Here is a 27,144-nt window from a genome sequence, read left to right on the forward strand (position 1 = left end):
TTTAAGCTGCCAGTAACCTCATGTCGCACTTCAACTCCATCATCCGCCAAAATCTCCCGTCAACAATCTTCTTGGACTGACTCTCGGCCATGGAAAAATCGAAAGCCGCCCACGATGGGCCTGAGGATGATGTTCAATTGGCCGAAATGGGGCATAAACCCGAGCTGCAACGGAACTTTTCGACCTTGTGTGTACTATTGATTGCCTGGTCCTGGATGCGCCGATGGAAGAAACCCTATTGACCCGAGATTAGGTCTATGCTTGGATTGGCCTTTGCGGTGCTTAATGTATGTCCTCTGCAGTGCCAACTGCCCACGGGTCGATCACACGTGCTGATAATCTGCCGATTAGTCTTGGACGGCTCTATCCGCGAGCTTATCCCTCAGCTTACCCTCAGGGGGGAGCACTAGTGTCATCTGGGGTGGGCTGCCAATGGAATTAGTTTCCTATTTGGGTTTGCTGATCCCCAGTCATAGGTTTGGTCACGGCGGGGTTCTGCAACCTCTGTATTGCAGTGTCGCTAGCTGAATTCTTGTCCGCATATCCAACGTGAGTTCTATCAAACCAGCTTGGTTTGCTAAAAACTTAGTCACTAACAAGAATGTATCAGGGCGGGAGGACAGTATCATTGGGTAGCCGGTATGTTTTCCCGCAGCAACCAGCCAGGATGCCATACTAATTTTGACTTGCAGTCAGTACGTAGGATTATCCCTACCTCGTTAGTATCCCCTAACGTCTCTCAGTATCCTGGCCAAAATGGGTTCCTATCCTATCCTGGGTCACCGGATGGATTAATGTGGCGGGATGGGTATGTCTCCGCAGAAATGGCCTGATCATCGCTGACCAGATAGGTTGCCCTTGTCGCCACCAATGCCCTTCTCTCCTGCGAATTGATTGCAGGAATCGTGTCATCCGTGTACCCGGTAAGACTTCTAGTGTCTCTGGACAATCATCTGGATGTTGATACCATGCTGGTAGGACTTTGTTTGGCAGCGCTGGCAAGAGTTCCTGATCTATGTGGGATACACACTGCTTGCATTCGTCATCAACGCCTTCATGAATTCAATCTTGCCTATCATCTACCGTGGAGCATGTAAGCTACCCTGCGGAAATTGTATCAGAGCGGGTCATTAACTGGAACAGTCACCTGGTCCATCGGTGGTTTTGTTCTTATCTGCATCACGGTGCTGGCTTGTGCATCCCCGGACTACAACTCCGCCTAGTATGTATTCCCGTCATCGTGTCTTGGCCGCGCACCATGCTGACCATGCATATAGCTTTGTGTTCTGCGACTTTGTCAATCAAACTGGCTGTAAGTTTACCCAAGGAAAGGTCCTGTGAATATTGCAAGCCAAGCTAACAAGCGATAGGGCCTGATGGAGTGGCTTGGCTACTGGGGGTTAGCCACATCTCTCATACTAGTCTACCACGACGCTAACAGACGCAGCTTCTTCAAGGGGGACTTGGAGTGACCGCATTTGTAGGTATCTCACTCATTAGTGCTGAATTCAAAATAACATGAACTAGGACGCGGTGGCTCATATGATCGAAGGTATCACTTCCAATATGCAGCCTAAATAACCTATTAATAACAGTCGACCACAGAGATCCCCAACCCCTCAATCAAAGGACCCAAGATCATGGTAGTCTGCGTCGGCATTGGTACCTTTACCGGGGCGGTATTCCTCATTGTCCTCCTGTTCGTCGCGGGCAACATGGACGAAGTAGTCAATTCCAGCGCAGGGCCTCTACTAGAAATCCTCATCCATGCCACCAATAACCGGGTGGGCGGCATCTGCCTCCTCATGTATGTTCCACTCCCTCTATTTCATGCAACCGGCACTAAAGTCGGATTACAGGCTCCCTCTCGTCTGTCTATTATTCGCAACACTCAGCGTCATGACAACGAGCAGCCGAATGATCTTTGCATTCGCCAGGCATGTCATCCCTCCTTTCTCGCTCCCCGCTCCCCGAAGCACATGGACACGAAGACTAACACAAAACAGAGACGGCGGCCTCCCCGCCTCCAAATTCTTTGCGCGAGTGCACCCCAGACTCGGTCTTCCCTTGAACGCACTCATGTTAACCGCCTTTGTGGTGATTATTTTCGGGTGCATTTACCTCGGATCAAGCAGGTACCTCCCTCCCCGAAAATTATTTTACCCCTGAAAAAAATATAAAACACATGCTGAGATAAACGCAGTGCCTTCAACGCAATCGTCTCCGCTTCTGTCGTCGCACTTGATCTCTCTTACGCCATGCCAATCGCAGTGAATTGTTTACGCGGACGGAGAACCCTCCCTGATCGCAAGTGGAAAGTTCCTAATGCAATTGGCTGGGTGATCGATACTGTATGTCCAGGAACAGATATCTTCGTATAGTGGCAGATGTTCTAAGTTGACTAGATCTCGCTATCGTATATTGCACTTACTACTGTGCTGTTCCTATTCCCGCCTGATCGGCCGGTTACCGGGAGTAGTATGAGTAAGTTTTTCCTTTTCCTTTTCCTTTCCTTTTTTTTTTCTGAGAGGCTGGGGCCGTGCTCAGTGCTGACATGTTCTGCTAGATTACTGCATTGTTGCATTTGCCATTATTGTCATCGTCTCGGTGGTACAGTGGGTTGTGGACGGGAGGAAGAATTTCACGGGGCCGCGGGTGGATCTGTCTTGATTTATACCCCTGTAGAAGTTTCTCGTGGAGGCTTTTGAGAGTTGAAGATATATGTGAGATAGTAGCAAGGGGATAGCTATATAATTCTAATGGATACGTGCGTCTACAGGTACATCCTTAATATAATGGAACCATGTTTTGTCCGGAGTGGACTGTTCCTTTTCATTTCTTTTTTTTTTTTTTTTTTTTTTTTTTTTTTTTTGGCGTGGATTTGCGTAATCAAGACGTTTCGATCCATAGATTGCTTCCCAAAGTGACGCATCTAGCTTGACAATAATGGGCTAAATAGAGTTAGGATCTAAAGAGTACGAATGGTTGGCTCTTCAATGGCTTGTTGGGAGAGTCACTAGAAGCTGCTGCAAGCCAGTACTTCATCATGCTCATGTACGTGCGAGAGGTCAGTGTAATCATTGCGAGGCGGCGACATAACCAACCACTTATAGCGCGTTTCCACCAACCCTGGATTGGGTGATATGAAAGCGCAGAAGGTAGGTCTGACAGTAGGTATTTCAAGGCGTAAGAATATAAAAGAGTCTGGTTTATGGATCTGCAGCATGGATCACGTTTATTCGTACCAAATGAGACAAAGGAATGAATCAACAATTTAGCAGGCTCAGCATCACCAAATCTATGTTTACGACTTCGGCGGAGGCGGCGATATCCATCTTCCATCCCGTAGCCAAACCCCGGCTCCACCGTATTTGCCTGCTTCCGCTCCCTTGAGGAAGGCGAACCGAAAGAAAAGGTCTTCCGGCTCAGAGTCATCACCCTGCACAGTGACATCCAGCTGATCACTCTCGATGGTGGGTCGATGTTGCAGTTCCAGCCCTCTGTGCCCATGTCGATGCCATATAAACTCACCCCGCTTGTCTTCATCCAGATAGCCGCGCCAGCGCTCGACGTCGTTCACCAATACAGAAATACCATCTACGCCCATCTTGTCCATACGTTGCCGTTCCCAGAGATTGAATGTGATGTTTCCATTTCCGTGATGTGTTTCAGGAGACCCAGGACCAGGAAGGGAGACGGAGACCGAGGAATCACTGACATTGGGGTAGGTCCCGCCCCACCATCCGTGCGAACCCCCAGGGCCCGGGGCTTGCTCGCCCAAGGCGGCGGGGGTTTCAATGATCGACGCAAATCCCCAGCGAGCGATGCCGTTGATGAAGAGGCCCAATAGCAATCCCTGATAGATCAACGAGGGGCGCGTAGGTAGGGCCGTTCCGGGCATGAGAAGGATGGCAAGAATGTAATGATGGATTCTCAAGCGCAGACCTGGCAGTGGGAGTAAGATCAGCAGGATGAGACCCATAGTGCAATAGATCTTGAGGTAGCGAGGCATTAAGCCTCCCATGCGAATTTGCCAGGCTTGACTCAGGATGATGCAGACCACCGTGGGGATCACTAGAGCCAGTGCTACCTTGGCTCCGGGCTGCTTCTGGATATCATGAGGAGTCAAACGCTCGAGCGGGATCAACCTGGCGAAAGTGTAATTATTCAGACCACCAATAAAGGCAGGGGGCAGGTAGAGGAACAGTTTAGTCAGCTGGTACATTGGCTCGGAAAGCGGGGTCAGAAGCGGCCGTGCGCAATACCTATACAAGACAAAGGCCACAAACGACGCCGGCAAGAGTCGTGAGAACATAGTTGAGAAAAGGTCTGCAAACTGAGAGATCGAGGGCGGATCAGAAACCAGTCCCACCTGGCAAAACAGCATGACGAACGTGCTGAAGAACAGAACAGGTGGGGAGACGCAGAACAGCCAGAGAAGACTTAGTGCGCCAATGGTAATGCCTAGCAATGGCCAGCGAGGATCTTGAGGGCAGGTTGCCTGTGCTGAGGACAGCTCGACAAAGCTGAACGATTTGGGGAAGGTCGACGGAAATTCAACCGAGCGAATTCCATGTTGCTTTGACGCATGGAAAGAATGGGCGGCGCCATCCAGTTTCAATACACCACAGCCACCAACCGCATTAGTGATGACACCCGCATGAATGGCTGCCTGACAGACGAAACTATCTGCTCGATACACGGCAGGCTCATCGGATTCTGGTTGAGGACCTCCCACTACCAGGCCCTGGTAGCTGTAGGTCTGGTTGCCGATCGTATGCGGCTGGAGCAATTTTGAGTCGCGGCAGTTTGCAGGACACCGGAAGGCCATAGTTGATGCAGAGAAGGGGCGACAGTCGTTGCCGTTGAGGCCACAGTCATTGCCAGACTGCCATAGACTCGTGGAGCAAGCGAGTGTCTTCGGTCGTCCATAGCCCTCGATGTAACCGCCCTGTCGTGAATGCAGCAAGACAATGGTCCAGGGCAGAAACCAGACAAAATACAGCAGTGCCAGCAATGCGATCTTGTGCTTGCGTTTGGGAAAGAAGCGTTCGAGTAACCGAACCGGCAATTCTTGATAGCGAGGGAACAGCGGCTTCAATAGCAGGGATTGCGGAGGTTTCGGGCCCTTGACCCAGTCGGCTATGGCCCAGCCTGCTTTGCGTAGCGGCAATGGAACCCATCCCCAGCGAATGGATTTGGATGACTCCCGTAGCCAGACGGGTAAGTATGGGAGACCGGTCTCTTCATGCTGAGGGAGGTCGGGGGAATCGTCAGCGGGACGGTTTTCCGTTTCCCACAGTGGTGGGACATGAGGACGAGAGCCGTCCTCAGGTCCTTCTCCAAGCATGCTGCAAGGACGTCGATGCGAGCAATTGTGGGAGATTGTGGTGGGTGTATAACAGAACCCCGAGAAGACCAAGGAACGGACGCAGATAACGGTGGGGACGAACGGTGGAGGGGCGCTAGGACTCGGGGGATTCTAGACCGCGACCAGAGAGACCCTTCCAGCCCGTGGAAGGAGGGGATCGGAGGGCTCAATGATAGAGCACTGGAAGGGAGAGAAAGACGAACGGGAAATCAGGTGTGAGAATAAGAATAAAGATAAGGGAAAGAATGAGGCGCGTCGGGAATAGTTACATGGATGCATATCCAGAGGCGACAAAGCGACAAGACAGACAGACGGACAGTCGGTGACTACTGGAGTCAGTTAGTCGGGCTTCCGTGAGTTTCCGGTGTTTCGCCTCTCTTTTGGCGCCCGATGTCACGGCACGTGATGGTCAAGGGCATGTGATTTGCTCATCACATGACTGACGGCTCCCGAAACCGGATTGCCTTGATGCTGATCCATGACTCGAAAGAATAAATGAGCAACAAACTAATACAAGAGTGTAGCATGGAACATTGGCCTGCATCTACTACTACTTCCACTCACATAGATTCCAGACCCCCAGTGGACTAAGTAGATGTTAGAAATGAAGTAGTAGTACTGTCCGACAAACCTTCTAACAAATACTAGAGAAAGATGGAAACATAACTTATAACTTATGCAGTACCCCTTCTGTTGAAATGGAGCCATTGTCTATATCAGACCGGATGGTATTGATGTCCGCCTTGCATGCCGTCGCAAGGTTGTCCGGAAAAGGAAGTTTTAACGCGTAAAATATACAGGGGCGGCACGACCCGTTGATTTTCCCCGGCGGATTGGCCTTGAATAGGCAAGTTATTGTTCTTCGTGGCCTTCCATTGTCCTTCTTCTTTCTCCTTCGTGTTTCATCGCGCCCAGAGTCTTAGCATGCGACATCCTTGCAACAATGAATGAATCTGAAAGACTACGTCCAGTTGGTGAGTGAGAAGTGCCTGACTTGAGAAGCCGAGGCCAACAAGGACTTGAATTGACAGCTGTCAGGGCCCCTGGAGAAATACTCCACCACGCGCCATTCTCTCGGACTATATTTCAACGTCGCGGTGTCGGCAACCTACATCTTGCCGGATACTTTCACTCTGCCTTTGAAAGACTATGTATACAAGGCTTGTGAAACACTGATCGGGCAGCATCCTATCTTGTCCGCCATCCCCATCAATGAAGATACCGAAGATACCTGGTTCGTGCGCCTCCCGAAGATTGATCTGAGCCAGTCGGTGGCATTCCAGAGGCGCACCCGCGACTTTCCCAACAGCAATGAGCCGGATATAGAATTGTGCGAATTGCTGCAAGTTCAACATAGTACAGGGTTTGCTGCCCCTTTGCCGTACTGGAGACTATTCATCCTGACAGACGAGGCGAATGACCTGCGCTTTACGGCAGTCTATGTGTTCCACCATGCGATTGGGGACGGGACTTCAGGGAAGGCATTTCATCAGACGTTCTTGGATGCATTGCACGCTCCTGCTACTTCCTTGACCCCAGGCGAGGTTAAGCAAGTCATTCAGTCGCCCACATCACCTCTGCTACCAAACCTGGAAGCGCTCCATCCATGTCCTACGACCATACCTTTCCTTCTTAATGCTCTTTTCAGAGCGAAGGTATGGTCTCATCGCGATCCACGCCTCTGGACAGGAGCCAAAATATTTGCTCCAGTTAAGACCGAGTTACGCCAAATCATCATCCCCGCAGCTGTGTCTGCAGCATTTAGGAAGAACTGTCGTCAAAACAATGCAACGGTCACCGCTGCTCTGCAAGCAGCAGTGGCCCGCGCTCTTCTCACCCACTTGCCAGCGAAGTATACCAAAGTTCAAATGAACGGCGCCATCTCATGTCGAAGGTGGCTGAAGGGAGGAGAAATTACAGATCAGTCTATGGGCGTTTGGGTCATGGACTTTGCCGAAAGCTTCTATCGGAACGAGGTGAATCAATATCCCGACACCTTCCCATGGGATCAAGCCAGGAAGTCTCGTGCGACTATCGAACAGACACTGGGTCGCGAAGGCAAAAATGCTGGCACATGCTTGCTTAAACATATAGATAACTTTCATGACCTCTTCCGGGGAAAGATTGGCAAAGACCGCGATGAAAGCTTTGAAGTATCAAATGTGGGTGTCTTGCAGTCCAAACAGGAAGAAGACCCGTCGCGGCCGCAGACCACACGGGCGATGTTCTCCCAGACACCCAGTGCTTTAGGTGCAGCTCTGGAGGTCTCGTCAATCACCGGTGGCGATGGCTGTCTGGTTTTGGGAATCACATGGCAGACAGGCGTCGCGGAGCCAGAGCTGGTCAATGCAGTTATTGACACCCTAGTTAAGGAGCTACACAATGCTGCACATTGATTTGCAAATCTACCTCTTCCCACAGCTTCGTCTCTCTCACCTTGTGTCCGGAGACCCCAGACGTCTTATTCAATTACGAAAATGATTATCCTCTGACGTCTTCCATGTTTGATATCTATAATCCTAGTATCTTTGGCTATATGATAGATTTAATATATTAGGAATATTTCGCCCTGTTGTAGCACTTTGGCTCTTCAACAACAAATTTACGGAAATACTGCATTGGAGTAGAGATGTAACATTCCGGCTGCAGGGCCTGTAAATATCGAGAACTGCCTATCATTGGATGAAAGTATGTAAATCTGGGAGAAAGACATGAGGATCTTTAGACTCGAAGCGTCCACCGAAATATTATTAGCGTTCACGCCTCTTAGTAGCGAAGTGTGAGTGGTGCACACGCTCGCTTTATTAGCGCTTGAGCCTCGGTTGCTCGAAGGCTACACCGGTATGCGGCGGGATACTTTTTTTTTTCGCGGCTCTCTCTCTTCATCTTGGGTTAGCTTCGGCCTCTCCGCTGCGTGTAGATTTCGGCTTTTGTCCAGGTACTGCCCGCATCGAACATAAATCAGCCACAATGGTCGATGGTTTACTCAATTATCGAAGCACAAATGCGTGGGTCCAGCTTTCCTCGAGGGAGGGAACCTGATCAGAAGCAGAATGCATGGATTCCTCATATGCATAACTCACCTATACTGAAGCCATCTGGACTCAGAATAGCCCCCAAACAAAGGAGTTTTCCGTACGACTGTCACTCTGTTGCATAGCATCAGGGATGTCTGGGTCGAAAAAACCATATAATAGTCGAAGAAATGGATATATCCTTATCACTATTGCTTATAGCCTTCTCACGAGCTGTACTTGGGCCGTTTACACGTTTGAGATCAAAGTTATAAATATCGCAGATAGTGTCGCATTTATCTGGTCGTCAATCACTTTACAGCTTCAGAAGCCGAGTCCGAAGCCACGAAGATTAATAATCTCCAACTACTTCACATTTTCGTATAGTAGTCCCACAAGGCTTCACGATATCTGATATTACAAATCTCCCAAGGTAAGCTAATCACCACCCAGCAAACAACATGAATTGAGATTGACGCCGTACGCAGATGAGTATTCTAGTGCCAGTTGTGATCACCAATTCCTGCCACTGGTCTTCGGTGTATGAGGGTACACCAAGAAAAACCTGGGACTGTATGAGAACTGACTGCGAAGATTCGATTGCATACCGGCCTAAGAAATAGAGACGGAATCCGATATGGCTTTTTGCCCACAAGAAGAAGAGAAAGGGGGATTTGCAGACGGATGATGCTGGGGGTTAAATCATTAGAAAGTGATTCATTTACGCTGACATTGGAAGATCACAAAGAATCAGTCCCTAATCACTCCAAACAGACCAGTGACATTCAAAACCGTAACGATACATTATACGTTGTTTCCTTAATTGTTAGCCCTGGATCATCACACTGAAGACCTAGATATTAGCTTCCACGTAGAAGTGTCAGGGGTCGGCGCGAGATTGATATTGTAATTTGATTGTTGCGAATCCGAACATGGTAGTTTATCTTCGGCATGCGAGTACTGTCAGAACCCAGAGATGGGACATTTGAGAACTTGTAAGTACTATCTCCAACGCGTTTTGACGAGCAGTACTGTGTAGATACAGTATCAGCTGAAAATTTGGACCACTACAGTAAACCAGGGTATACGCAACATCTCCAGCTGGAACAACTGAATCACTTGTCTCATATGGCTGCACACATAAGATTGCATTGAATTTATCAGCTACTAGGAGACCATCAGGTTTCAGGTATTGTCATGTATCAGTTATCTTAATTTGTGGATTCGGATAGTAAGTCATTGAAGATATGTGCTAACTACTATGGATACCGTAATATTGCGATAAGTGTTGTGGAAGTGTGAATAGAGTCCTGTTCAGTTGGATTCCGCAGCTTAGAGGCTTGTTCCGGCCGCAGGCGCCCTGCAAGAGCACCCTGGCCGCGATAGTATTAGGGTAATCCAGTATCTATCTATCTATCTATCTATCTATGACTAGTCTGGTGCAAAATCGTGAAACCTTAGTCAGCTCGTCTATAGGGAACTCCCGGCTATAACAGTTCGAATAGTGATCTAAATTAATCGATACATCTGTGATTTGTTGTAATAGCAGATTAACTAGAAAAAACATTGTCGGCGGCAAGCGCACTCGTACGAAGTCACGCGTCCCACCCCTTATGATCGGATTTATAAGACCAGCTCACAATCCCCTTGGCCATGTCGCGTCGTTCATGTTCCACTCAGTTCCCCAGGTCCCTCATAACTGATACACCGCGATATTATGGAAGTCGTACAAAAGAACGAGGCCTTTAGAAAGATCGAAGGGAAGATGAAATTTGCCTATGTCGAGTGTTTCGTCCGGCAAGACGGCATACTATATTCTGGAAAATGGACGAATCGATTTGAATCGCCGAAAACACTTCACGATCTCGATGAGGTCAAGCAGATCCCAACAGCGGATAGGGGCCCTGAGGTGAAAGCCACTTGGTCAGCAGTCTACGTGAAAACCCCAAGTCTACTGGCGTATGTCAATGGAGATCTCGAAAAGCAAATCGCCCGCGAAGTCGAAGCATGCGAAATTCTTCGCAAACATCCCCATCCAAATATTGCGACCTATTATGGTTTTATGGAGAGTAACGGCCGAGTTTCTGGACTTTGCTTCCAGCGATATACGTCCACGCTACTCGAAGCGGTCAATCCTCAAAGACTTAACAAGGTCGCTTTCCTTTCAAGTGCTCGTGAGCTTGTGGGAGAGAAGATGAAGGAAGGTCTAGAAGGGATTATGTCTGCCATCAAACATATTCATTCGATCGGACTTGTCCATAATGACATCAACCCAGCGAACATTATGATAGATGAAAAGGGTACGCTTGTTCTGATCGATTTTGATAGTTGTCGGTTTATCGGGGAATCGTTGAGAGACACCGAAGCGAAAAGAACACACCAATGGCATGACCCTTCTGTCAATGTTGCGCTGGAGAAGAATGACCTTGACGCGTTAAGAGATTTACGAATTTGGCTGGCTGGATCGGCGGATGAAGACTTTCTATTTTGAACGAAGCGCTTTTTAATAGCACTTTTTCCTGAGGATCTGCTTACATAGTGCTGTTACTGAAATCATGTTGCAATTATCAAACGAATATGTGTAGTGGCCCAGTGGATTCAGAGAGGAAATCTGGCCATAATCATTTCGGACAAGGGAACACCAGAAATCAAAATTCTATTCTAAGCCAAGAAAAAATTGCCATCTATCCGACACAACCAATACCGTAGTAAACAGCCAAACCAAACATTAAAGATACAGGAAAGCCAAAGAGCAAAACCTATCAAACTCCCGGAGCAACCTCATCCCCATGAGGGACGCTATTAACCAAGCTCAGGAAGCAATTCCATCCTATACAACCGTCAGCTCTACCCAGCAACCAAAGCAAACCCATGGAAACGAGATATCCAAAGATACATACCAATATTAACCACGTTAACCGTCAACACACGGTACTGCAACGGCACCAAAGCAAGGTTAAGGGTCTGAACCGCCGGCCAAAGCATCCAATTGGCGCGCAGGGCATCCCAGTACGTCCTACTGAGCTTGTCCTGAGGATCAACGCCCTCCATGACAGACATACTGGTGAGAAAGACACCAATCATAGTAGGAGCGCAGACGAGCTGGTCAGCACTAACGCGCGCAGCAAGAGTCTTGGTTGGTGTTGAAAGCTGGATGCGGTTCTGGAGGAATTGGAACCATTTTGTGGCGACCGGGCCGAAAACAGCTATATTTTTGCTTTTGTTTAGAGGGAATGAAGGGGGGGATGAGGGAACGGGGTCTGGCCTGGACTTACCACCACCATACAAAGCCATCCGTCCAGTTCGGGTTACATCATGATTGGGCAGGCCCTTCTTCTCGACGGCTTGCTGGGCGAGCCCGTCACCTACTGCGAAGAGGGTCTGGTGGATTTCTTTCTCAGCTTTGTTGAAAGAGTGTGATGAGGACAGATTGAGGCTTACCGCTGTGGTGAGGCTCTGCGTCAAGAGAGGACGCTGGATAAGACATCTCTGGTACCTGGGGAATTGATATCGTTAATGCGGGGGATGGAGATGGTAGTGGTGGTGATTGGGGTGGGTGTTGTTCAACTCACCACGCGAGCATATTGAAGGGGAGTCAATTGGTTCCTTTCCTTGAATCTAGTCAATGGATCAATGGGATGAAAATGAAGATGAGATGATGAAATTGGAAGTCTGTTTTGGTTCAATAGGGAGGAATGTCGGTCGCGTGGCGGATGCGCCCGACTAGGAAATCGGCCCGCAGTGATGTAATCCGACCACTTGCAGGGATCTGGGGGCACTATTGGACAAATTAGCCTGATTGGCAAAGTTTATGCAAAGTATTATGTGAAAATTGTGACCGATTCAGAGAGACAGAAACTTTCATCTGGAATCATGCCCTGATTCTTTCCTCTACTTACGACTCGACTCCTCTTTCATCCAGACCCTCATTATTTCTATTTGACGACTAGAGGATTCCGGAGTATGTCATGCTGGTGTTACGAGTTAGCTCTTTCGGGATCATAGACACAAGAGTAGAGTGGTATCATGTGAGATCTAAGCTAGAATTGCAACTGACACACCGGTGATGCGTCTCCTACACCGGCATTCGCTCATGCTTACAGTTCTGCCAACACAAACCTGTATGCTGTTCCTCGTACCAGCTAACATCAACCATCGGACCAGTCAAAACCTTCCGCTTTGGGTTTAGCCGGGTTGAGTGGCAAAGCTTAGTGCCTGAGGATAGGAATTCGTACCTGAGGCACCATATGCCGAGGACTAGACAGATCTTCCAATGCAGCGTGGCGTCTAAGAACCCTGACATGAATGAACCCTTCTACAATGTCCTTAGTACAGTCCACTATGGGACCCTCTTAGCTATCTCTACAACAAGCGCTATAAATGAGTACAGTATAAGGCTGTCGCACTATATTCCCTAATTCGCTCTAACCTCTGGCTTTGTTGCAAGGACGGGATTGCGATCTTGGCTGTGCATTAACTTACCGCCTGTAAACTGAGGTAGAAAAAATACATCATGTGGCTAGCAGAACCTGACTGAAAAGTCAGTGAACTTACTAGCTAGCTAGCTGGTGGACGCTACCAATAACGATTCGAAACGGAGGATGAATTGATTCACACATAGAGAGCCCTCCGAAAATCGCCTTTTGAGGGCTTTTGTGCCCTTCTTGATGCACATGGCGTGGCTGTCGCGGCTCCATGTGATAGTACAGGTATTGTAATCCCCGAAGACATATCATAGTGTCTATGATCTACTCCGTAGTGTACCCAAGCTCCTGCGGAACACGTTGAACATGACAGGGCCCATCGGTGTAACATTGCCAGCCAGCCAATCGGAGGCTGGTGAAATCCGTAGAACGGGGTAGTATATCTATTTGCAAATCCAATGAGTCACGCAGGGAAGCCAAAAAGATCTGCTCAGTCATTGATTTGATTCATCAGCCGAGCATCCAACCCATCGCATAATTCCATTTTGTAAGCGGTGGTGAAAATCCCCTTCACGTGAACCGCACACTAATCCCAAACAGGCTGCTCGACGGAGAAAGCTCAGCGGTAGCCACCGAAAAATCTGGGTCGCTAACGGATACTGGGTGTGAGCTTGAGGTGCCTGGTTAGGAACAAAGAGACGAAAGTTACCGGTGGGGAGGTGCTGGAATTGCAAATAATCTACCAAGATGAAGGTCCTGACGATTCACTGGGGTGTGAGCAAGTGTGATGGCCCCGGTTATCACAACATATGGACCTCGACTCAGGGTTCATCTTGTATCTACAAATGATCTATCTACTAGCTACAACTTGATGAATCGTTCTAGAACTTACAAATCTGGAGAGGGGTAGGGCTGCGCTAAACACTCGGGGACCCATATGTAATTCAGCGGCAATTTCAAACTCCACTTCTCTCCTCCAAAACCCTTAATCGCACCCAAGCTTTGTTAGCATCGTGCCTGCCTCCCCACCAGCCTTCATATCCATCCTTGGAAAGGAAGGTTCCACTCATCAGCTCTTTCCGATGGAGCCATTGCCTAACCCTTTCTGGTGAACCGGATGCAATTTTCCCGCCAGAAGTTGTTACGATATTCCTGCAAGGAGACTACGAACTGCTTGGAATGTCCCACCCTGGTCTGACACCAAAGACGATTGCCGCGTGGATGATTTTCTACATATAAATCCCTCTGCTTGTCTTAATATTGGCCCCTAGACTATAAGCTTCGAGGTTCTCGGGAATATCTTCGCACAGACAAGGTTTCTCACGCAGCCGATCCTTTGTGTGTCCTCGCGAACCCGCAAGCATGGTGGCAGTCGAGGATGAGGAGAAGTCCTCGAGTAGGTTTCCTACTCCATCTCTTGATTTCTAGAACTAGGATTCTAACCATGGACACAGCCCCTTGCAGTGATTGCTCTAATGCAACGGTCGTGGACTGGGATGGTCCCAAGGACCCCCAGAATCCATTCAACTGGTCCACTTCCAGGAAATGGCTAATGACCATTACTGCTCTGACCACCACCTTCGTGGCCCTCATGAATGGCACTATCATTACAGTCGCCCATGAAGCAATAAACGACGAATTCAATGTCAGCGATGCCACTTTTCCAAACTCATACTGGCCCGTCGCCTCCTGGACGATGGGAGGCGTCTTCTTCTGTCTCCTTATTCTGCCCCTCATGGAAGACTTCGGCACCCGCATCACATTTCTCCTCACCAACTTCGTCTTCTTCATTTTCATAATTCCCCAAGCCGTCGCCCAAAATTTCGCCACTCTTATAATCGTCCGCTTCTTCGCCGGCGGCTGCGTGGCCGTCCTCGGCAACGGCTCCGCAAGCATCATCGGCAACCTCTTCGAGACAGAAATGGCGCGCACGAAACCCGTCGCTCTCTGGGTCGTCGCCTACCTCGGTGGAAGTAGTGCGGGGCCTTTAGTCGGTGCACCTATCTTCGCTTATCTGTCCTGGAGATGGATCTCCTACCTACAACTCATCTGGGTAGGCGCATTGCTACTCGTGAACATTCTCATCCTTAAGGAAACCAGAGGATTTGTGATCCTGCAACGTCGAGCTCGGAAGCTACGCGAAAAGGGCGAGAACGCATACACGCAGCACGAACTCCAAGCGGAGCCGCTCCGCCAGGTCCTGCTCACCAGCATTCGCCGGCCGTTCAAGCTGCTCTTCACCGAATACGTCGTCTTTTTCTCCACGCTGTGGTCGGCTTTCACTGTCGGCACATTATACTTGTTCACGCAATCCGTCGAGCAGGTCTTCGTGGGACTGTATAACTGGACGCCCGTGGAGGCAGGGTATGTCCAGGCGGCGGTATTCATCGGCGAAGTGTGTGGGTGGTTTTTCTCGCTGATATCCGCACGACTGTACTTCAACTCTTCGAAACGTAATAAGGAAATCCCCGGGACGCCCATTCCAGAGGCTAGGCTTTATCTTTCCGTCGGAGGGGGTGTCTTCGGCATTGCGGGGGGAATGTTCGTGTATGCATGGACATCTTACCCCTCCATGCCGTGGATTGCTCCGGCCGTGGGACTCTGGATGGTGGGCATGGGCAGTGTAGTTGTTGTCAGTGGCATTGCGGATTACGTGGTAGACGCGTATTGCAAATATGCTGGGAGCGCGATGGCTTGTTTCGTGGTCGGGGAGAACACTGTCTCTGCGTTTCTGCCGCTGGCTACTTCCAGTATGTATAATACGTTGGGATTCCAGTGGGCGAGTACGTTGTTGGCGTTTATTAGTTTGTTGCTGACGCTGGCACCGTTGTCGTTCATTGTGTGGGGGAAGAGTATCCGTGAGAGGAGTCCGTTTATGGCGGAGGCGATGTTGGATAAAAGGGCGGATCTGATGGGGGAGCCTAGTAATGGGCCCGCGAGGAAGATTAAGGAGTAGACTTTCTGTGATGCGTGCATGTTTGATGAGTGCATGATGAGAGCGTGGCCTGGTGCCATTAGCATGATGAAATACTATATTGATGTAATGGGCTTATTGTATGTAGGTTGAGCGTTGATACTGTGACTGATCAGCGGGATGAATGTTGAGCATATCTTGGATGTACCTACTACTACTTAGTAGTTGCCTTGTACACATTGGGTTTTGTCTCTCGTTGGTGCAATGCAAGAGTGTCTAGTGGTGGATCTAGATTCTTCACTCTCAATCGTGCATCGGCATGATAGACCTGGTCCATCAAGTCCGGGCAGAAATGCATCAATACAAATACTCAGTCTCAGCCACGAAATGCTCTTTCGGACTAGTCTGCTGTAGGCTGGCGAAGTCCGTAATTTGCTCCGGGGTGCGAGGACTTGACTGCCCTAAAGCTATCAATTCCGACGCGTCAAGACAGGGGCCAACCTCTCAAGAGGCAAAGCCTCCCGTCAAGACTTTTAGGTAGTTCGCGGCCTGTTTACTTCGAGCTGTGGATGGCAAATGGACGCTGGATGGGCAACAAACACTATAGCTTCTTTCGTATGTGGTCAGTAAAGTCAATCATAAAGCGGCCTAGCCGATTCCGGCTTCTACGGCATTTCATACATGCTCTGATATGAGCGGCCAGAATAATCCTGGCATGAGCTGCAGTGACTCGAGATGGTACTGTCTCTGCTATTGGAGGTAGTGCATTCAGGGGGCCTTCCGGTATGTGCGGAGTGCTTCCACATTGCGCAGGCGGATAGATGTTGATAATGTTAGGCTACGTAGACCAAAGTGAGGGGTGAGGTGTCCAATCAGGGCATCAATATATTCGGGCTAACCAAAACAAGTAGAGGCCCATCTGGATGTATGCAGGAGTTGGTCATGGAAGCAAGGGGGGTCCAGGTGATGTCTGCCCATACTATAGCTAATCACCCAGTCTTCGAGTTCGGCTTCTGCATCATGAAATATATCTTGTAGTACAGCAAAGCATGACAAGGATATGGCAAGGTCCTTGCCATACTGTGCATAGCCGGCCAGTGGCGCACATAGTATTGTAAGCTTTCCAAGGGAGCTTCCAATCTGATTGGGGAAGTTCAGGCTGGGAAATATTAAGATCGGGACTTTCTAGTCAATTCGGCCACAACCGTATCCCAACAGTTTGTAGAAGTATCCAGAATTCACGGTTTATCTCCTGCAGTGGTGGTTTTTCTTTTGGTGTTGATATTATACTAATGATCTGTTTCCATGGGTAGAAAGAGGTCGCATCGGGAACTAGGGAATGAAAATACTGAGGGTATAAGATAGACAATTGTAGTACCTAGAACGAAAAAATGGTTGTATTAGATAGGTTGCTAGTAGGGCAGTGGTAGTAATTAAGAAGACTTCACAGAAGGAGATTCGAGCAGTGTTCCTGAGCTGTTTGGACTTTAGCTTCACTTGCTTTGGTCATCGAGGCGGAAACAGCGCGAAGCTAGCTGAAGCAGCGTTCTTGTGATCGCTGCACCTGGCGGAGAGATATGCTGCATCAACATAATGATTGCTGGATTGTAGAAGTTCTCGGACAGACACATTGAAGCATTCCCGGAATGAGCACTGGATCCTTTGCCAAAGCGGTGGATTCCGGCATTACTTTACATATGTCACGTGCTTATCAATGTCATCATGTCCGTGTTGGGACTAGCGCCGGATCTCGCTATGGTCAACAGCATCAGGAGTGAAGATACAAGTCTGTAGTCGAACGGCCAAGTGAGTGGTGTAGTGCCTCTCAAAGACTGAAGCTCTCTTCGATAATGGCGGAAAGTAGTGAGACCCATCTGGCTTGTCCCTCCAGGTCGAACTGTAAGACTCGATCCATTTAGAAACCACATATATAATTTTAATGTGTCTTATTAGACACGAGGTTGTCTACTGCATAGGGCGCAGAGTGCTCGACCTGCATCAGGAACATATCCTGGGTTTCCAGTCTTGCTACAGCAATAGCGAACATCATAGGGCCACAGATAGGACTCCGACGGAGCTGGGAGGACCGAGTCGTTTCGATCTTCAGCGGGGTCGGGCAAAGGTAACTGTGCCGACGATTAGTGCAGCCACACCAGCGGTAATTGGACCTCCGCCACTCGAACGGCGTGTTTCCTCAGCGCCGAGAAATCCTCCGCATATCGGTAAGGTTGCCGAACTATAGAGCACAGTGCTGATAAATTAAATGCAGACCCTTACCTACTAGTAGAAGGCTGTTCTTCCCTTATCATCTACTTGTTATAGTCCTTCTGCCTCAATCAAGTGATACGTCCAACATCCAATCTTTTATATCTATACTACTCAAACGATTGACACCGATAATCTTCACAATGAGTGAATCCACCATATTAAACCGACTCTCTGCCCTAGACACCAACACAGTGTCCGACGCTCTAGATTTCTTAGACCTCAAGGGCGCCACCTATGGACTACGACCACTCTGGGACTGCCCAAAGATAGTAGGACGAGCCAGCACAGTCAAAGTTGGTCCCAAGACCGACGCGGCTCCTACGACTCATCTACTCACTCCGGTCATCGATGCCGTCACGACGGATGATCGCATTCTGGTTATCTCGGGCGGCACCGAGGGAATCTCATGCTGGGGCGACATCATCGCCAATGCCTCGAAGAAAAAAGGCATTCGCGGGACCATCATTGATGGCATGAGTCGTGACATCGACGGCAGCAAGGACGTCGGCTATCCCGTCTACGGCCGAGGTGTGACCATGATTAGCGCACGTAACCGACTAGTGCAGCTCGAGTCCGGTACACCATTGCAGGTTCGCGGTGTCACCGTCAACCAAGATGACTACGTGATTGCCGATATCTGTGGAACGGTATTTGTGCCGGCTGCGCACATCGAGGAGGTTCTGGACTTGGGTGAACGTATTGATCGTCGCCAAAACCGTATGGTGCAGGCTGTAAGAGCTGGAAACCCCGTCTCGGAGGTCATGCATGATAAGCAATTCGAAGCTATCCGCTCTAGTGAAGTGTCTACTCCGTCTGGTCCATCGTCATCATCATCAAACCCTAAGAAAGCAAGCCCCGAAGATGCAGAGTTGGCTGCCCTATTTGCCGAATCAGACACACCTGGCATCTCGGATGCGCTTGATAAGCTTGGTATCCCTGGCCAGGCGCTCGGAATCATGCCTTTGACCAACTACGAGAAGGTAACGGTAGGACCGGCCTTCACTGTGCGCTACGTCCCTGCCAGTGACCCCCCGGGCAGTGTTGGTGACTTCATCGATGATGTCGCTGAGGGTGACTTTGTGGTTATTGACAATAGCGGTCGTACGGATTGCACCGTTTGGGGAGATATTATGACACAATATGCTGGCTTGCGAGGCATTGCTGGCACTGTCATTGACGGTGTCTGCCGAGATGTAAACCGCGCGATCAAGGACGAGTACCCCCTTTTCACAGCTGGTCGCTGGATGCGGACTGGCAAGGACCGTGTCCAGGTAGGAGGCGTCAATGAATCTGTGGGTATTGGCAAAGTGCGTGTCAACCCTCGTGATATCGTTGTTGCTGATGCCAACGGTGTTGTCATCGTCCCTCGGCATCGGGCAAGGGAAGTTGCGGAAGTTGCGCAAAAGATCGAGAAGAGCGAGGAGGGCATTCGTGAAATGATTGTGGGAGGAGCAAGCATTGGGGAGGCACGGGAAAAGCTTGGATATCACACACTGCAGCGGAATGAGAAAAATTGAGGAAGGGGTTCTAGGCCTGTATGATGAAGAGTTTGTCTATGCTTTCAAATAAAGTGGGCTAGATCTATATTAGAGATTGTAAACAATGAGAAATGAGTTACAATATTGCTCCCTGATTTAGACCCTCTCGAGGAAAATACATTATGTATATGTGCCACAGTCCAGGTTACATAGAGAGAGCTCGAATAATTATTATAATACTGTGGACAATGGATATCTCCTACTTGGGCGTAAATCACCAACCTAATTATTTCACCGATCGTGCAAGTCTCTAATACAGCATCAATTTCTCCACACAAATTCTGAAGACAGAACCCCAACGCATCAATCCTTATTAAGAACAACTTGCAGACCGATCTCAACGCAGTCGCTCGAAAAGTGCCGCCAGGTCAGCTGGCAAAGATCGCGTAAGTCGGGTCACCCGCGGCATACAAGGATTGGTGGTGGCAGGTGTAGAGGTTGCCCTGCGTTGTGAAGCCTGGGGGGATACCGTCGGTGCCCTTGAGATCGTTGGTGCTGAAGCTGCTCACTAGCTGAAAGAGGCTGTTGGTGGGAGCTGCTGTGACAAGCGTGTTCAAAGGCGAAAGCAGAGAGGGTTATGGTGGTCATCATTGTTATCCAGGGTTGTCTGTTGGAATGAATGAAGATCATAGTAGGAGTAGTGGGATGGTGCTGATACTGTGCGATAGTGTTAACCAGGGAAATCATATGTCTTTATATAACTTAAAGTTGTGAGATATTGAGCACACTGATTACTATTTGGATTTTAATCGCGGTGTTCAGAACTCTATTTTCGGTACTATATTCACTGAGTGATACATCAATCTTCATGCTGACAGCCAAGCTTTCTTGTTTTGGCTTGCGTCGCGGGGTAAGGCTAATGAAGGGTCTGTTTGTTTTTCAGGGTCCTAGTTACTAAGTCACCAATAGCCCTATGCTGCTTCTGTGCTTAATGCACTTCGCTCACCATGAAGTGATAGTAGTTGCCATAGCACATCTGGTCAGTGAAATGTCGTTTTCACCGATACACAAAGATGAGAAAAATCATCTTGTATTCGTGCCTATACGGAGATAATGCATCACATCTATTTCCAAGATGAACTTAATATCTACAAAGGCCCTGCTACTATCTCCCCTTCGGCCATCGAGGTTGCTACGATGTCTCAATTAATCTGGAAGTCGATATTGCGAGCGTGCCCAACCGCCTCTGTCTCCTTACCATCAAGGTTCCCACTGTATCTCAATACCAACAGTTGCGAACAACAATAATATACTATACTACACCGATTATTGACTGTCAGTATTATGCAAAAGGTATTGCTCGAGTGCCATACCACTCTGCTCTCTCGATGCCTCAGTTCCGCCAAGGGTGAAAACATTAGTGTCTTTCGATTCACTGCTTATCGATCCCCAATGTTCCCATAAAGCTAACATGGAATGGTGATGATTCGAAAAGTGATACGGACTTCATATCGCTATATCATAGTTTTAAGACCCTGTATCCCTACCTGCCTTTCGTATACTCGACTTCGATATTTGTTTCTTGGCATTATGACGCTTCATCTACAAAGGCACTACTGTCAATGAAGTTCCTGCATTATAAATTCCCAATGAGCTCATATTAGATTGGTATCCAGGGTAAGTATACGAGTACAAGTCTTTCACAGACCGTCAACGGTATCAACAAACCGAGCAGTAATCTCCCAAATCACTCAAACGCATCACGACCGCGCCACCTGCAACTCACTAGTATACCAATTCTGCATGGCACGGATATCATAGCTCAGCGCCACTGTATCAAAGACCTTCAAGTGCTCCCTGCCCAACGTCCCATTATTCGACAGCCGACCAACCCATTTCCCATGTTTCCTGGCCCCAGCCACAATCTTCTCGATAGCTTGTACAAACTCAGGCTCGTCACCTCTCGCGGGGACATACCCCAATATTGACAGAGCTAGATCATTTGGACCTATGAAAATCATATCTGCCTCAAGTTAGCCAAATTTGCATAGCTGGAGAAACGAGTATGACCGCAACTCACCAACACCAGGTACCGCACAAATCTCCTCAACATTCTCGACTCCCTGTTTAGTTTCAATCTGAATACATGTAATCAAGGTTTCATTCGCTGTCTTGATATACGTCGACAGGTCCATACTATGTGTAAATGCCGGAAATGCCGATCCTTGTCCGCGAAGCCCTTGTGGAGGAAACTTGGAATAAGAGACTACTGTTTGGGCTTCTTCGGCGGTGTTTATTTGTGGGACCACAATTCCGCTTGTAGGTTGATCAGTATGCGCATATTATGAAGTAATGGTAAGTGGACCGGGTGCTACTCACTGCGCGCCGGCATCCAGGGCCCGTTTAATCAAGTCCGAGTGAGTCATTCGTAAACGCACAAGCGGCGATACTCCTAGAGAAGCTATAGCTGCTGTTGCACTGTGCATTGAGTCATCGCTTATGTGACCATGCTCGCAATCGATGATGATGCCCTTTTCAATCATATTAGCTTAGCGGGAAGGTGAGTGGTAGGATTGGGCACTGACGTCAAGGCCGGTCTGGGCTACTATTTGAGCGGTGCGAAAAGAGGGAAGGCCCAAGAAGGTCATTATGGGCTTTGCATTTGCTCGGAGAGCATTGAGGAGTCGCAGTTGCGGGTTGAAAGTTACGATTGTCATGGCTAGGTCTCTCTATTAGGATATGCTAGAAGGGTGTTAAGTGATAGAGTAGAAGTCCAGAACACTAGTGGATATATAGATGAAATATGGTTCGCGATAAAAGGCAGCCACGCTGGAAATAATTAACTACATGTGCCGGAGAGCAGTCACAATAAGTAAGAACAATATAATAGTAAGCATCGGGAGGGTCAGCTAGAGTCCGAACGGTAAAGTCGGAGTTCAACCGATAATCCATCATCTGCCTTCGCCTATACAAACATATTTTACATTTCCGAATACCATATCTATACCCTCAATTGATCGGTCAAAGGGTACTCTCCCCAGTAGCACTCCATGCCGGGGCCAAAGGGATCTATCTATATCCGGCCCCTCCCGCCACGGCGCGGGGCCGGCAAAAGAACATTTCGCCGACACTTATCAACCCATGGATTGACGTCAGGATGCATATATAGCCTCACCAAACATCGAATCACTATCGCAGTAACTCTGCAAGAACCATCCTCGTCTAGTCACAATATTACCCGACCTTCGGGCCAAAGCACATACCCCTCACCATCATGCCGCTCACATACTCAACCATCCCGCTCGAAGTCAATGGCGTGCGACTCGATATCTCCACCATCCACAATAACAAGCTCAACTCCAATCCACCAATTGTCTTCCTGCACGGCTTCGGCTCCTGTAAAGAAGACCTAGCCGACATAAGCGTGCATCCATCGTTCCAGGAATATGCCTATCTAGCCTTCGACGCTCCGGGATGCGGACACTCACATACCGACGACCTCTCCGTCGTTGACATCCCCTTCCTAGTCGCCACCGCGGAAGCGGTCCTCGCGCATTTCGACATTGATCGGTTCCACCTCATGGGCCATTCTATGGGCGGACTTACTGCCCTCTTACTGGCGCATCGGCACCCCGATCGTGTGCTAAGCTTCGTCGACATTAAAGGAAATCTTGCCCCCGAGGACTGCTTCCTTAGTCGTCAGATCTTCCAGTTCCCGGCTGACGATCCTGAGGCGTTTATGGATTCTTTTATTGCTCGTACAGCGACGGCAGAGTCGTATGCTAGTCCGCTGTATGCGAGTACGCTGCGCGCGAGGGTCCGGTCGGGTGCTGTGAGGCCGATCTTTGAGTCGATGGTTAGGTTGTCAGATGAGGAGGATCTGATGGGCATGTTTTTGAGGTTGCCGTGTAGGAAGATGTTTATGTTCGGGGAGGAGAATAAGGGGTTATCGTATTTGCCGAGGTTGAAAGAAGAGGGAGTAGACTTGGCAATGATTGTCGAGAGTGGGCATTTTCCCATGTATTCGAATCCGGTCGAGATGTACCGCAAGATTGCCGGTTTTTTGGGGAGTAGGGTATGAGTTCTGGTTGTTAAATCGGTGTGGTAGATTATATACAGATTGGATAGATTGTATACGATTGATAGACTGATATCAAATAGAAAGAGATGTACTACTAACTAATAAATAGTATTATATTGAATAACAGCCATAGCGATGATTGGGTGACCGTGTGGAGCAGCTAATGACAGTTACAGCTCAATCCAATATTTCTGACTAGCATCATAATGATGGTGTCTCAGCTTGAATTCGAGTGAAGAACGATTTCTAGAAGAGTACATTTCGCTCATACCTAACAATATCCCTCACGCAAGGTTTCGATGCCACCGGAGGCAGTGGTACATCATGGTTAAGCCACTATGAGACATTAGGAGATACTTGTACTGGCGGTGTGAGCAAAGTTACATCTCCTTCAGTTTCTTCACATACCTCACATTGAATCAAAATTCCAGTGTGACTGCAGTTAACTTAGTCTCCTTTTACATTCATGATCAGCAACATATTCCCTAATATGCTCGTCGCAGTCAAACCTAATCTTTATTCCTAGTAATCAAGCTTCGTCCGTTATCTACTAGGGGCAAGTCAACGGAGCATCCCTTCCTCCCGCACCAGTAATGCTATGTAAGGGATAGCAAGGGCCTTGCATGCTTGAACAAAGGAACACTACTCATAGCACTTTTTGGAGTTGGAACAGCCGAACTTCAAGAATGGTGTCTTGGAAATGTTTTCTGTTTATTTCAATACAAGTCGGTTCCATCAAAGGTAAAATCCGTCTCGAGATCGACAATGCTCCATGACGGGGATATGCGATGAAGCCTTTTCATTTCGTCTATCTATCTATTCGTACCACGATGTATCATTTCCTCATTGAACCTCATTAGACTCCGACAATCAACATTTCGTCGTTCAGCACATTTCACATTCCGCCACTCGTCGTTGACAAGTTGTATAGTCCATCTAGTAGTGGCACTGTCCGTGGGCATCACGGGGGGTTGAGGTACCGTTGATAGTCAACTACAGGTTGCATTAGCATTGAACCATCCACATACATACGTGTTATGATACTCACGGTCCAGGGAGCGTGCTTCTTGCACCAGATGGCAGTCAGATCCTCGGGGCAGTCAGTGCGGTTGCCGCCAGCGAAGCCAGTGGGGAAAGCAGTCTGGCCTGTATTGCACAATCCAGTTAATTACAATTACCATCAAACTTTTCTTCGTCCAGCACTCGGTCTTCACGTACATTCACCCGCAATAGCCTCGCCCAGATCCCAGGCACCACCGCCGTCACTCTCGAAGGCGCTGGTCACCTGCTGGATGACCTCGTCGTCAGCCTCGGAGACGTAGTCGTGGGTGGTGCAGCAAAGCGGGATACCATCGCTGTAGTCGAGGACAGTGTTCTGCGCGGACACGGCAGAGGCGAGGAAGAGAACGGCGGGAAGGATAAACTTCATTTTGGATTTGGGAATCGTTTTGACTTGGCTTGGCTTTTAGTAGGATCTCAATAAGATATCCTGTGGATGATGGATAATTGGAGAACAAGCTATGATCCGGGGATGAACGGGCGGTATTTATGTCCCTTCTAAATCGGGGACTAACCTCATTTTCACAGCATTGTATTGGAGGCAGCTGAGGTACCTCGACCCCTCACGTTGATAGATAACATGCTATTTGTCAATGCTGAGACTCCTGCAGTGACAGCGGCCCTTGCATGTAGCTAGCTAGCTCAATGGGTTGTTAGCTGATGAATACACCTAGCAAGGGATAATTAAAAGAGACGAGAAGCTAGTTATACAGCACACAGCTCAGAGGGATGGATGTTTTGGCTTGAGTTTAGGGAACTCAAGCTGGCATTGCTGGGGAACTGGCAGGCAGGGTTGAAACAAGGGCTGAGCAAGACATTCCAAATATGCGCAGGCGGGCTAAGACATATATCCGGCGGTGAGATAGATGTCCACTGGTGATGACAGACAACGAGAGGTGCCGGTGAGAAGGGAATTTGTATATCATTACTCCCCAGGGAAGATAAAGCCCTTTCTTCTTGCCATGCTTCAGATCTCGGGATTGTCGCTAGCCTCTTCCCAACCGATGACAATTTCCGTAGGGACCAGGCACCCAAACTCCAGGAAGCGATAGCCTGATGTGCGAGGGCAGAAGCTAGACTGAGTACCCCGTGCGACGATATGCGGAGGCAGCATCGATCTGCATCATGCAGGCCACCAACGGATTACCCGAATGAAGCATAGTGCTTGGTTTCGTTCAATCTGTCTTCCGTGCCCTGTTGATCTTTGCCGGGATCTTCAACTACAGACCTTCCGGAATGAGGTGTCACCATTTACACTCTTTGATTGTTTCAGCAACCCCGGGATGAGACCACGCTAGACCTAACCTGGAACAGCATAGAATGATAATTTTCTATTACATGACAGCGTACTGTAATAACATGTACTAAGGATAGTAATCTATGGAAACATCTAGACTCGTATAAGTGGCAAACTGGCCGTGATTACTGAATAATCTAGAAATCACGGGACGGTTCTTATGGTGGCAGTAATAGTATATAGGCGTTGCACATCCCAATCCCTTCTTTTATAAAGAGATTAGAAAATTTTCGAGTTGGAAATCAAGTCGTATGATCGGAAGGCGCCCATCCTTTAACCCAAGGACAAGCGTAGTATCCTTAACAGCAAAACACTCAAAAGAACGATAGTCACTAGGAAGGCACAGGATCCTTTCACCTTGTAGGAAGACCCATAATTTCGCAACAGACATAAAACAACTGGTAGTAGATTGGTTTAACACCGAGTTGACTGTGCCGGAATTGCCGGTCAGCGTGCGCTGCTCGACGCCGGAATGCCCTTCAAATGTCTGCAGATTACGACTCCAAGATTCTTCCACCAGTGTTTCAACTGCCAGCTGATCTTTCACATTGCCGGAAAATACCTGTTTCATAATACTTTTGATCGGTGCAAATACAAGACCAGCGCGGTAGAGCTGCAGTGGAGCGATTTCTCCTATATAGCTTTTTTGACGAGTAAAACTTTCTGCATCATACAGGGTGTCCGGCTACTGCTGTTACCTCTTACACTCTTCGAATGTTTCAGCAACCCCAAGGTTAAAATCAAGCTGAGCCAAATACAGAAAGGATAGGAATAAGTATCTTCCCAGAGTTGGTACCGCAATAACAATTATCTTTACAAGGTGACCCAGCAACTACTCATTACAGTTCTTGCCCCAAAAAGCTACATGTGATTCGTGCTGCCCGGGACCGAACGAAGCTGCAACAAAGTGACGTCATAATAGTGAACTACAGCCCCGTAATATCCAGACATAATATGAGGTGGCAAACTGGCACATTTCCAAAACTACCTGCAAAGCGCCGGAATGTTCTTCGTAACCAACGAGAATTGTAGATAAGCCCTAGTCATCGCAGGCCCTTCTTTTGCAAAGAGACTCGAAAATAAGCAATGGAGAAGTGGGGTAAGCTTTCAACGGATTCGTGCTGCAACATCTTCACGTAGGCTGTTTCCATTATTCGACCGCTTCAGAGACCGGTAGACTGTCTCCACGATGCTTGAAGAGCTGCTGCATGATCTCAGGTCCATACTCTCCATGATTT

The 27,144-nt window shown here is 48.6% G+C and overlaps 11 protein-coding genes across 11 annotated transcripts in view; 6 read left to right on the plus strand and 5 right to left on the minus strand.

Moving 5' to 3' along the window:
- Positions 1-89: 89 nt before the first annotated feature.
- BO87DRAFT_302238 (amino acid permease) lies at positions 90-2,670 on the plus strand (the record flags this gene model as incomplete). Its single annotated transcript, XM_025619194.1, has 18 exons — positions 90-187; positions 254-287; positions 352-421; positions 477-549; positions 611-639; positions 744-808; positions 852-923; positions 979-1,093; positions 1,144-1,222; positions 1,278-1,312; positions 1,371-1,399; positions 1,448-1,480; positions 1,528-1,552; positions 1,606-1,807; positions 1,860-2,135; positions 2,204-2,351; positions 2,406-2,484; positions 2,567-2,670. 18 exons carry the CDS (start codon positions 90-92, stop codon positions 2,668-2,670), a joined length of 1,566 nt encoding a protein of 521 aa, XP_025482698.1.
- A 634-nt stretch (positions 2,671-3,304) lies between these two features.
- On the minus strand, positions 3,305-5,350 carry BO87DRAFT_302718 (LCCL domain-containing protein; the record flags this gene model as incomplete). Its single annotated transcript, XM_025619216.1, has 1 exon — positions 3,305-5,350. The coding sequence occupies one exon, from the start codon at positions 5,348-5,350 to the stop codon at positions 3,305-3,307; it is 2,046 nt and encodes a 681-aa protein (XP_025482699.1).
- An 868-nt stretch (positions 5,351-6,218) lies between these two features.
- On the plus strand, positions 6,219-7,939 carry BO87DRAFT_329391 (uncharacterized protein). Its single transcript, XM_025620258.1, has 2 exons — positions 6,219-6,345; positions 6,410-7,939. The coding sequence occupies exons 1-2, from the start codon at positions 6,315-6,317 to the stop codon at positions 7,765-7,767; spliced, it is 1,389 nt and encodes a 462-aa protein (XP_025482700.1). The 5' UTR covers positions 6,219-6,314; the 3' UTR covers positions 7,768-7,939.
- A 2,099-nt stretch (positions 7,940-10,038) lies between these two features.
- Positions 10,039-10,987, plus strand: BO87DRAFT_404863 (uncharacterized protein; the record flags this gene model as incomplete). Its single annotated transcript, XM_025625899.1, has 2 exons — positions 10,039-10,045; positions 10,110-10,987. 2 exons carry the CDS (start codon positions 10,039-10,041, stop codon positions 10,874-10,876), a joined length of 774 nt encoding a protein of 257 aa, XP_025482701.1. The 3' UTR covers positions 10,877-10,987.
- Positions 10,988-11,019: 32 nt separating this feature from the next.
- Positions 11,020-12,053, minus strand: BO87DRAFT_353705 (Mpv17/PMP22 family protein). Its single transcript, XM_025621250.1, has 5 exons — positions 11,958-12,053; positions 11,827-11,881; positions 11,661-11,766; positions 11,286-11,591; positions 11,020-11,215 (listed from the first exon to the last, which is right to left on the minus strand). The coding sequence occupies exons 1-5, from the start codon at positions 11,966-11,968 to the stop codon at positions 11,148-11,150; spliced, it is 546 nt and encodes a 181-aa protein (XP_025482702.1). The 5' UTR covers positions 11,969-12,053; the 3' UTR covers positions 11,020-11,147.
- A 1,745-nt stretch (positions 12,054-13,798) lies between these two features.
- BO87DRAFT_329400 (putative MFS multidrug transporter) lies at positions 13,799-15,885 on the plus strand. Its single transcript, XM_025620259.1, has 2 exons — positions 13,799-14,205; positions 14,264-15,885. The coding sequence occupies exons 1-2, from the start codon at positions 14,172-14,174 to the stop codon at positions 15,763-15,765; spliced, it is 1,536 nt and encodes a 511-aa protein (XP_025482703.1). The 5' UTR covers positions 13,799-14,171; the 3' UTR covers positions 15,766-15,885.
- A 2,099-nt stretch (positions 15,886-17,984) lies between these two features.
- BO87DRAFT_374245 (RraA family protein) lies at positions 17,985-19,533 on the plus strand. The gene has a single exon (XM_025622742.1). The coding sequence runs from the start codon at positions 18,132-18,134 to the stop codon at positions 19,506-19,508; it is 1,377 nt and encodes a 458-aa protein (XP_025482704.1). The 5' UTR covers positions 17,985-18,131; the 3' UTR covers positions 19,509-19,533.
- Positions 19,534-21,229: 1,696 nt separating this feature from the next.
- Positions 21,230-22,186, minus strand: BO87DRAFT_423547 (HpcH/HpaI aldolase family protein; the record flags this gene model as incomplete). Its single annotated transcript, XM_025627175.1, has 4 exons — positions 21,230-21,492; positions 21,550-21,785; positions 21,849-22,000; positions 22,055-22,186. 4 exons carry the CDS (start codon positions 22,184-22,186, stop codon positions 21,230-21,232), a joined length of 783 nt encoding a protein of 260 aa, XP_025482705.1.
- Positions 22,187-22,705: 519 nt separating this feature from the next.
- On the plus strand, positions 22,706-23,612 carry BO87DRAFT_413928 (alpha/beta fold hydrolase; the record flags this gene model as incomplete). Its single annotated transcript, XM_025626602.1, has 2 exons — positions 22,706-23,544; positions 23,598-23,612. Exons 1-2 carry the CDS (start codon positions 22,744-22,746, stop codon positions 23,610-23,612), a joined length of 816 nt encoding a protein of 271 aa, XP_025482706.1. The 5' UTR covers positions 22,706-22,743.
- Positions 23,613-24,486: 874 nt separating this feature from the next.
- BO87DRAFT_384363 (uncharacterized protein) lies at positions 24,487-24,979 on the minus strand (the record flags this gene model as incomplete). Its single annotated transcript, XM_025624686.1, has 3 exons — positions 24,487-24,543; positions 24,599-24,696; positions 24,769-24,979. The coding sequence occupies 3 exons, from the start codon at positions 24,977-24,979 to the stop codon at positions 24,487-24,489; spliced, it is 366 nt and encodes a 121-aa protein (XP_025482707.1).
- A 1,787-nt stretch (positions 24,980-26,766) lies between these two features.
- The window catches only part of BO87DRAFT_223658 (HET domain-containing protein), a 3,999-nt gene continuing 3,621 nt past the window's right edge, over positions 26,767-27,144 (minus strand). The window contains exon 3 of the mRNA XM_025618706.1: positions 26,767-27,124. Within this exon, the coding sequence (XP_025482708.1) occupies positions 27,057-27,124 (68 nt within the window). The 3' untranslated portion in view covers positions 26,767-27,056. The remainder of the gene's footprint in view (positions 27,125-27,144) is intronic.

Source organism: Aspergillus neoniger (assembly GCF_003184625.1).
Source record: "Aspergillus neoniger CBS 115656 unplaced genomic scaffold BO87scaffold_7, whole genome shotgun sequence".
Taxonomy (NCBI): Eukaryota; Fungi; Ascomycota; class Eurotiomycetes; order Eurotiales; family Aspergillaceae; genus Aspergillus; species Aspergillus neoniger.

What these genes read in the sequence shown, in the direction of transcription:
- BO87DRAFT_374245 (XM_025622742.1), top strand. Translation starts at nt 18,132, where the DNA reads ATGAGTGAATCCACCATATTAAACCGACTCTCTGCCCTAGACACCAAC.
- BO87DRAFT_329400 (XM_025620259.1), top strand. Translation starts at nt 14,172, where the DNA reads ATGGTGGCAGTCGAGGATGAGGAGAAGTCCTCGA. An exon ending in GGATGAGGAGAAGTCCTCGA is followed by an intron (nt 14,206 to 14,263) that starts GTAGGTTTCCTA and finishes CCATGGACACAG; the next exon opens with CCCCTTGCAGTGATTGCTCT.
- BO87DRAFT_329391 (XM_025620258.1), top strand. Translation starts at nt 6,315, where the DNA reads ATGAATGAATCTGAAAGACTACGTCCAGTTG. An exon ending in TGAAAGACTACGTCCAGTTG is followed by an intron (nt 6,346 to 6,409) that starts GTGAGTGAGAAG and finishes GACAGCTGTCAG; the next exon opens with GGCCCCTGGAGAAATACTCC.
- BO87DRAFT_353705 (XM_025621250.1), bottom strand. An exon ending in CGCAGAGCCTCACCACAGCG is followed by an intron (nt 11,767 to 11,826) that starts GTAAGCCTCAAT and finishes GAAATCCACCAG; the next exon opens with ACCCTCTTCGCAGTAGGTGA. An exon ending in GATGGCTTTGTATGGTGGTG is followed by an intron (nt 11,592 to 11,660) that starts GTAAGTCCAGGC and finishes GCAAAAATATAG; the next exon opens with CTGTTTTCGGCCCGGTCGCC.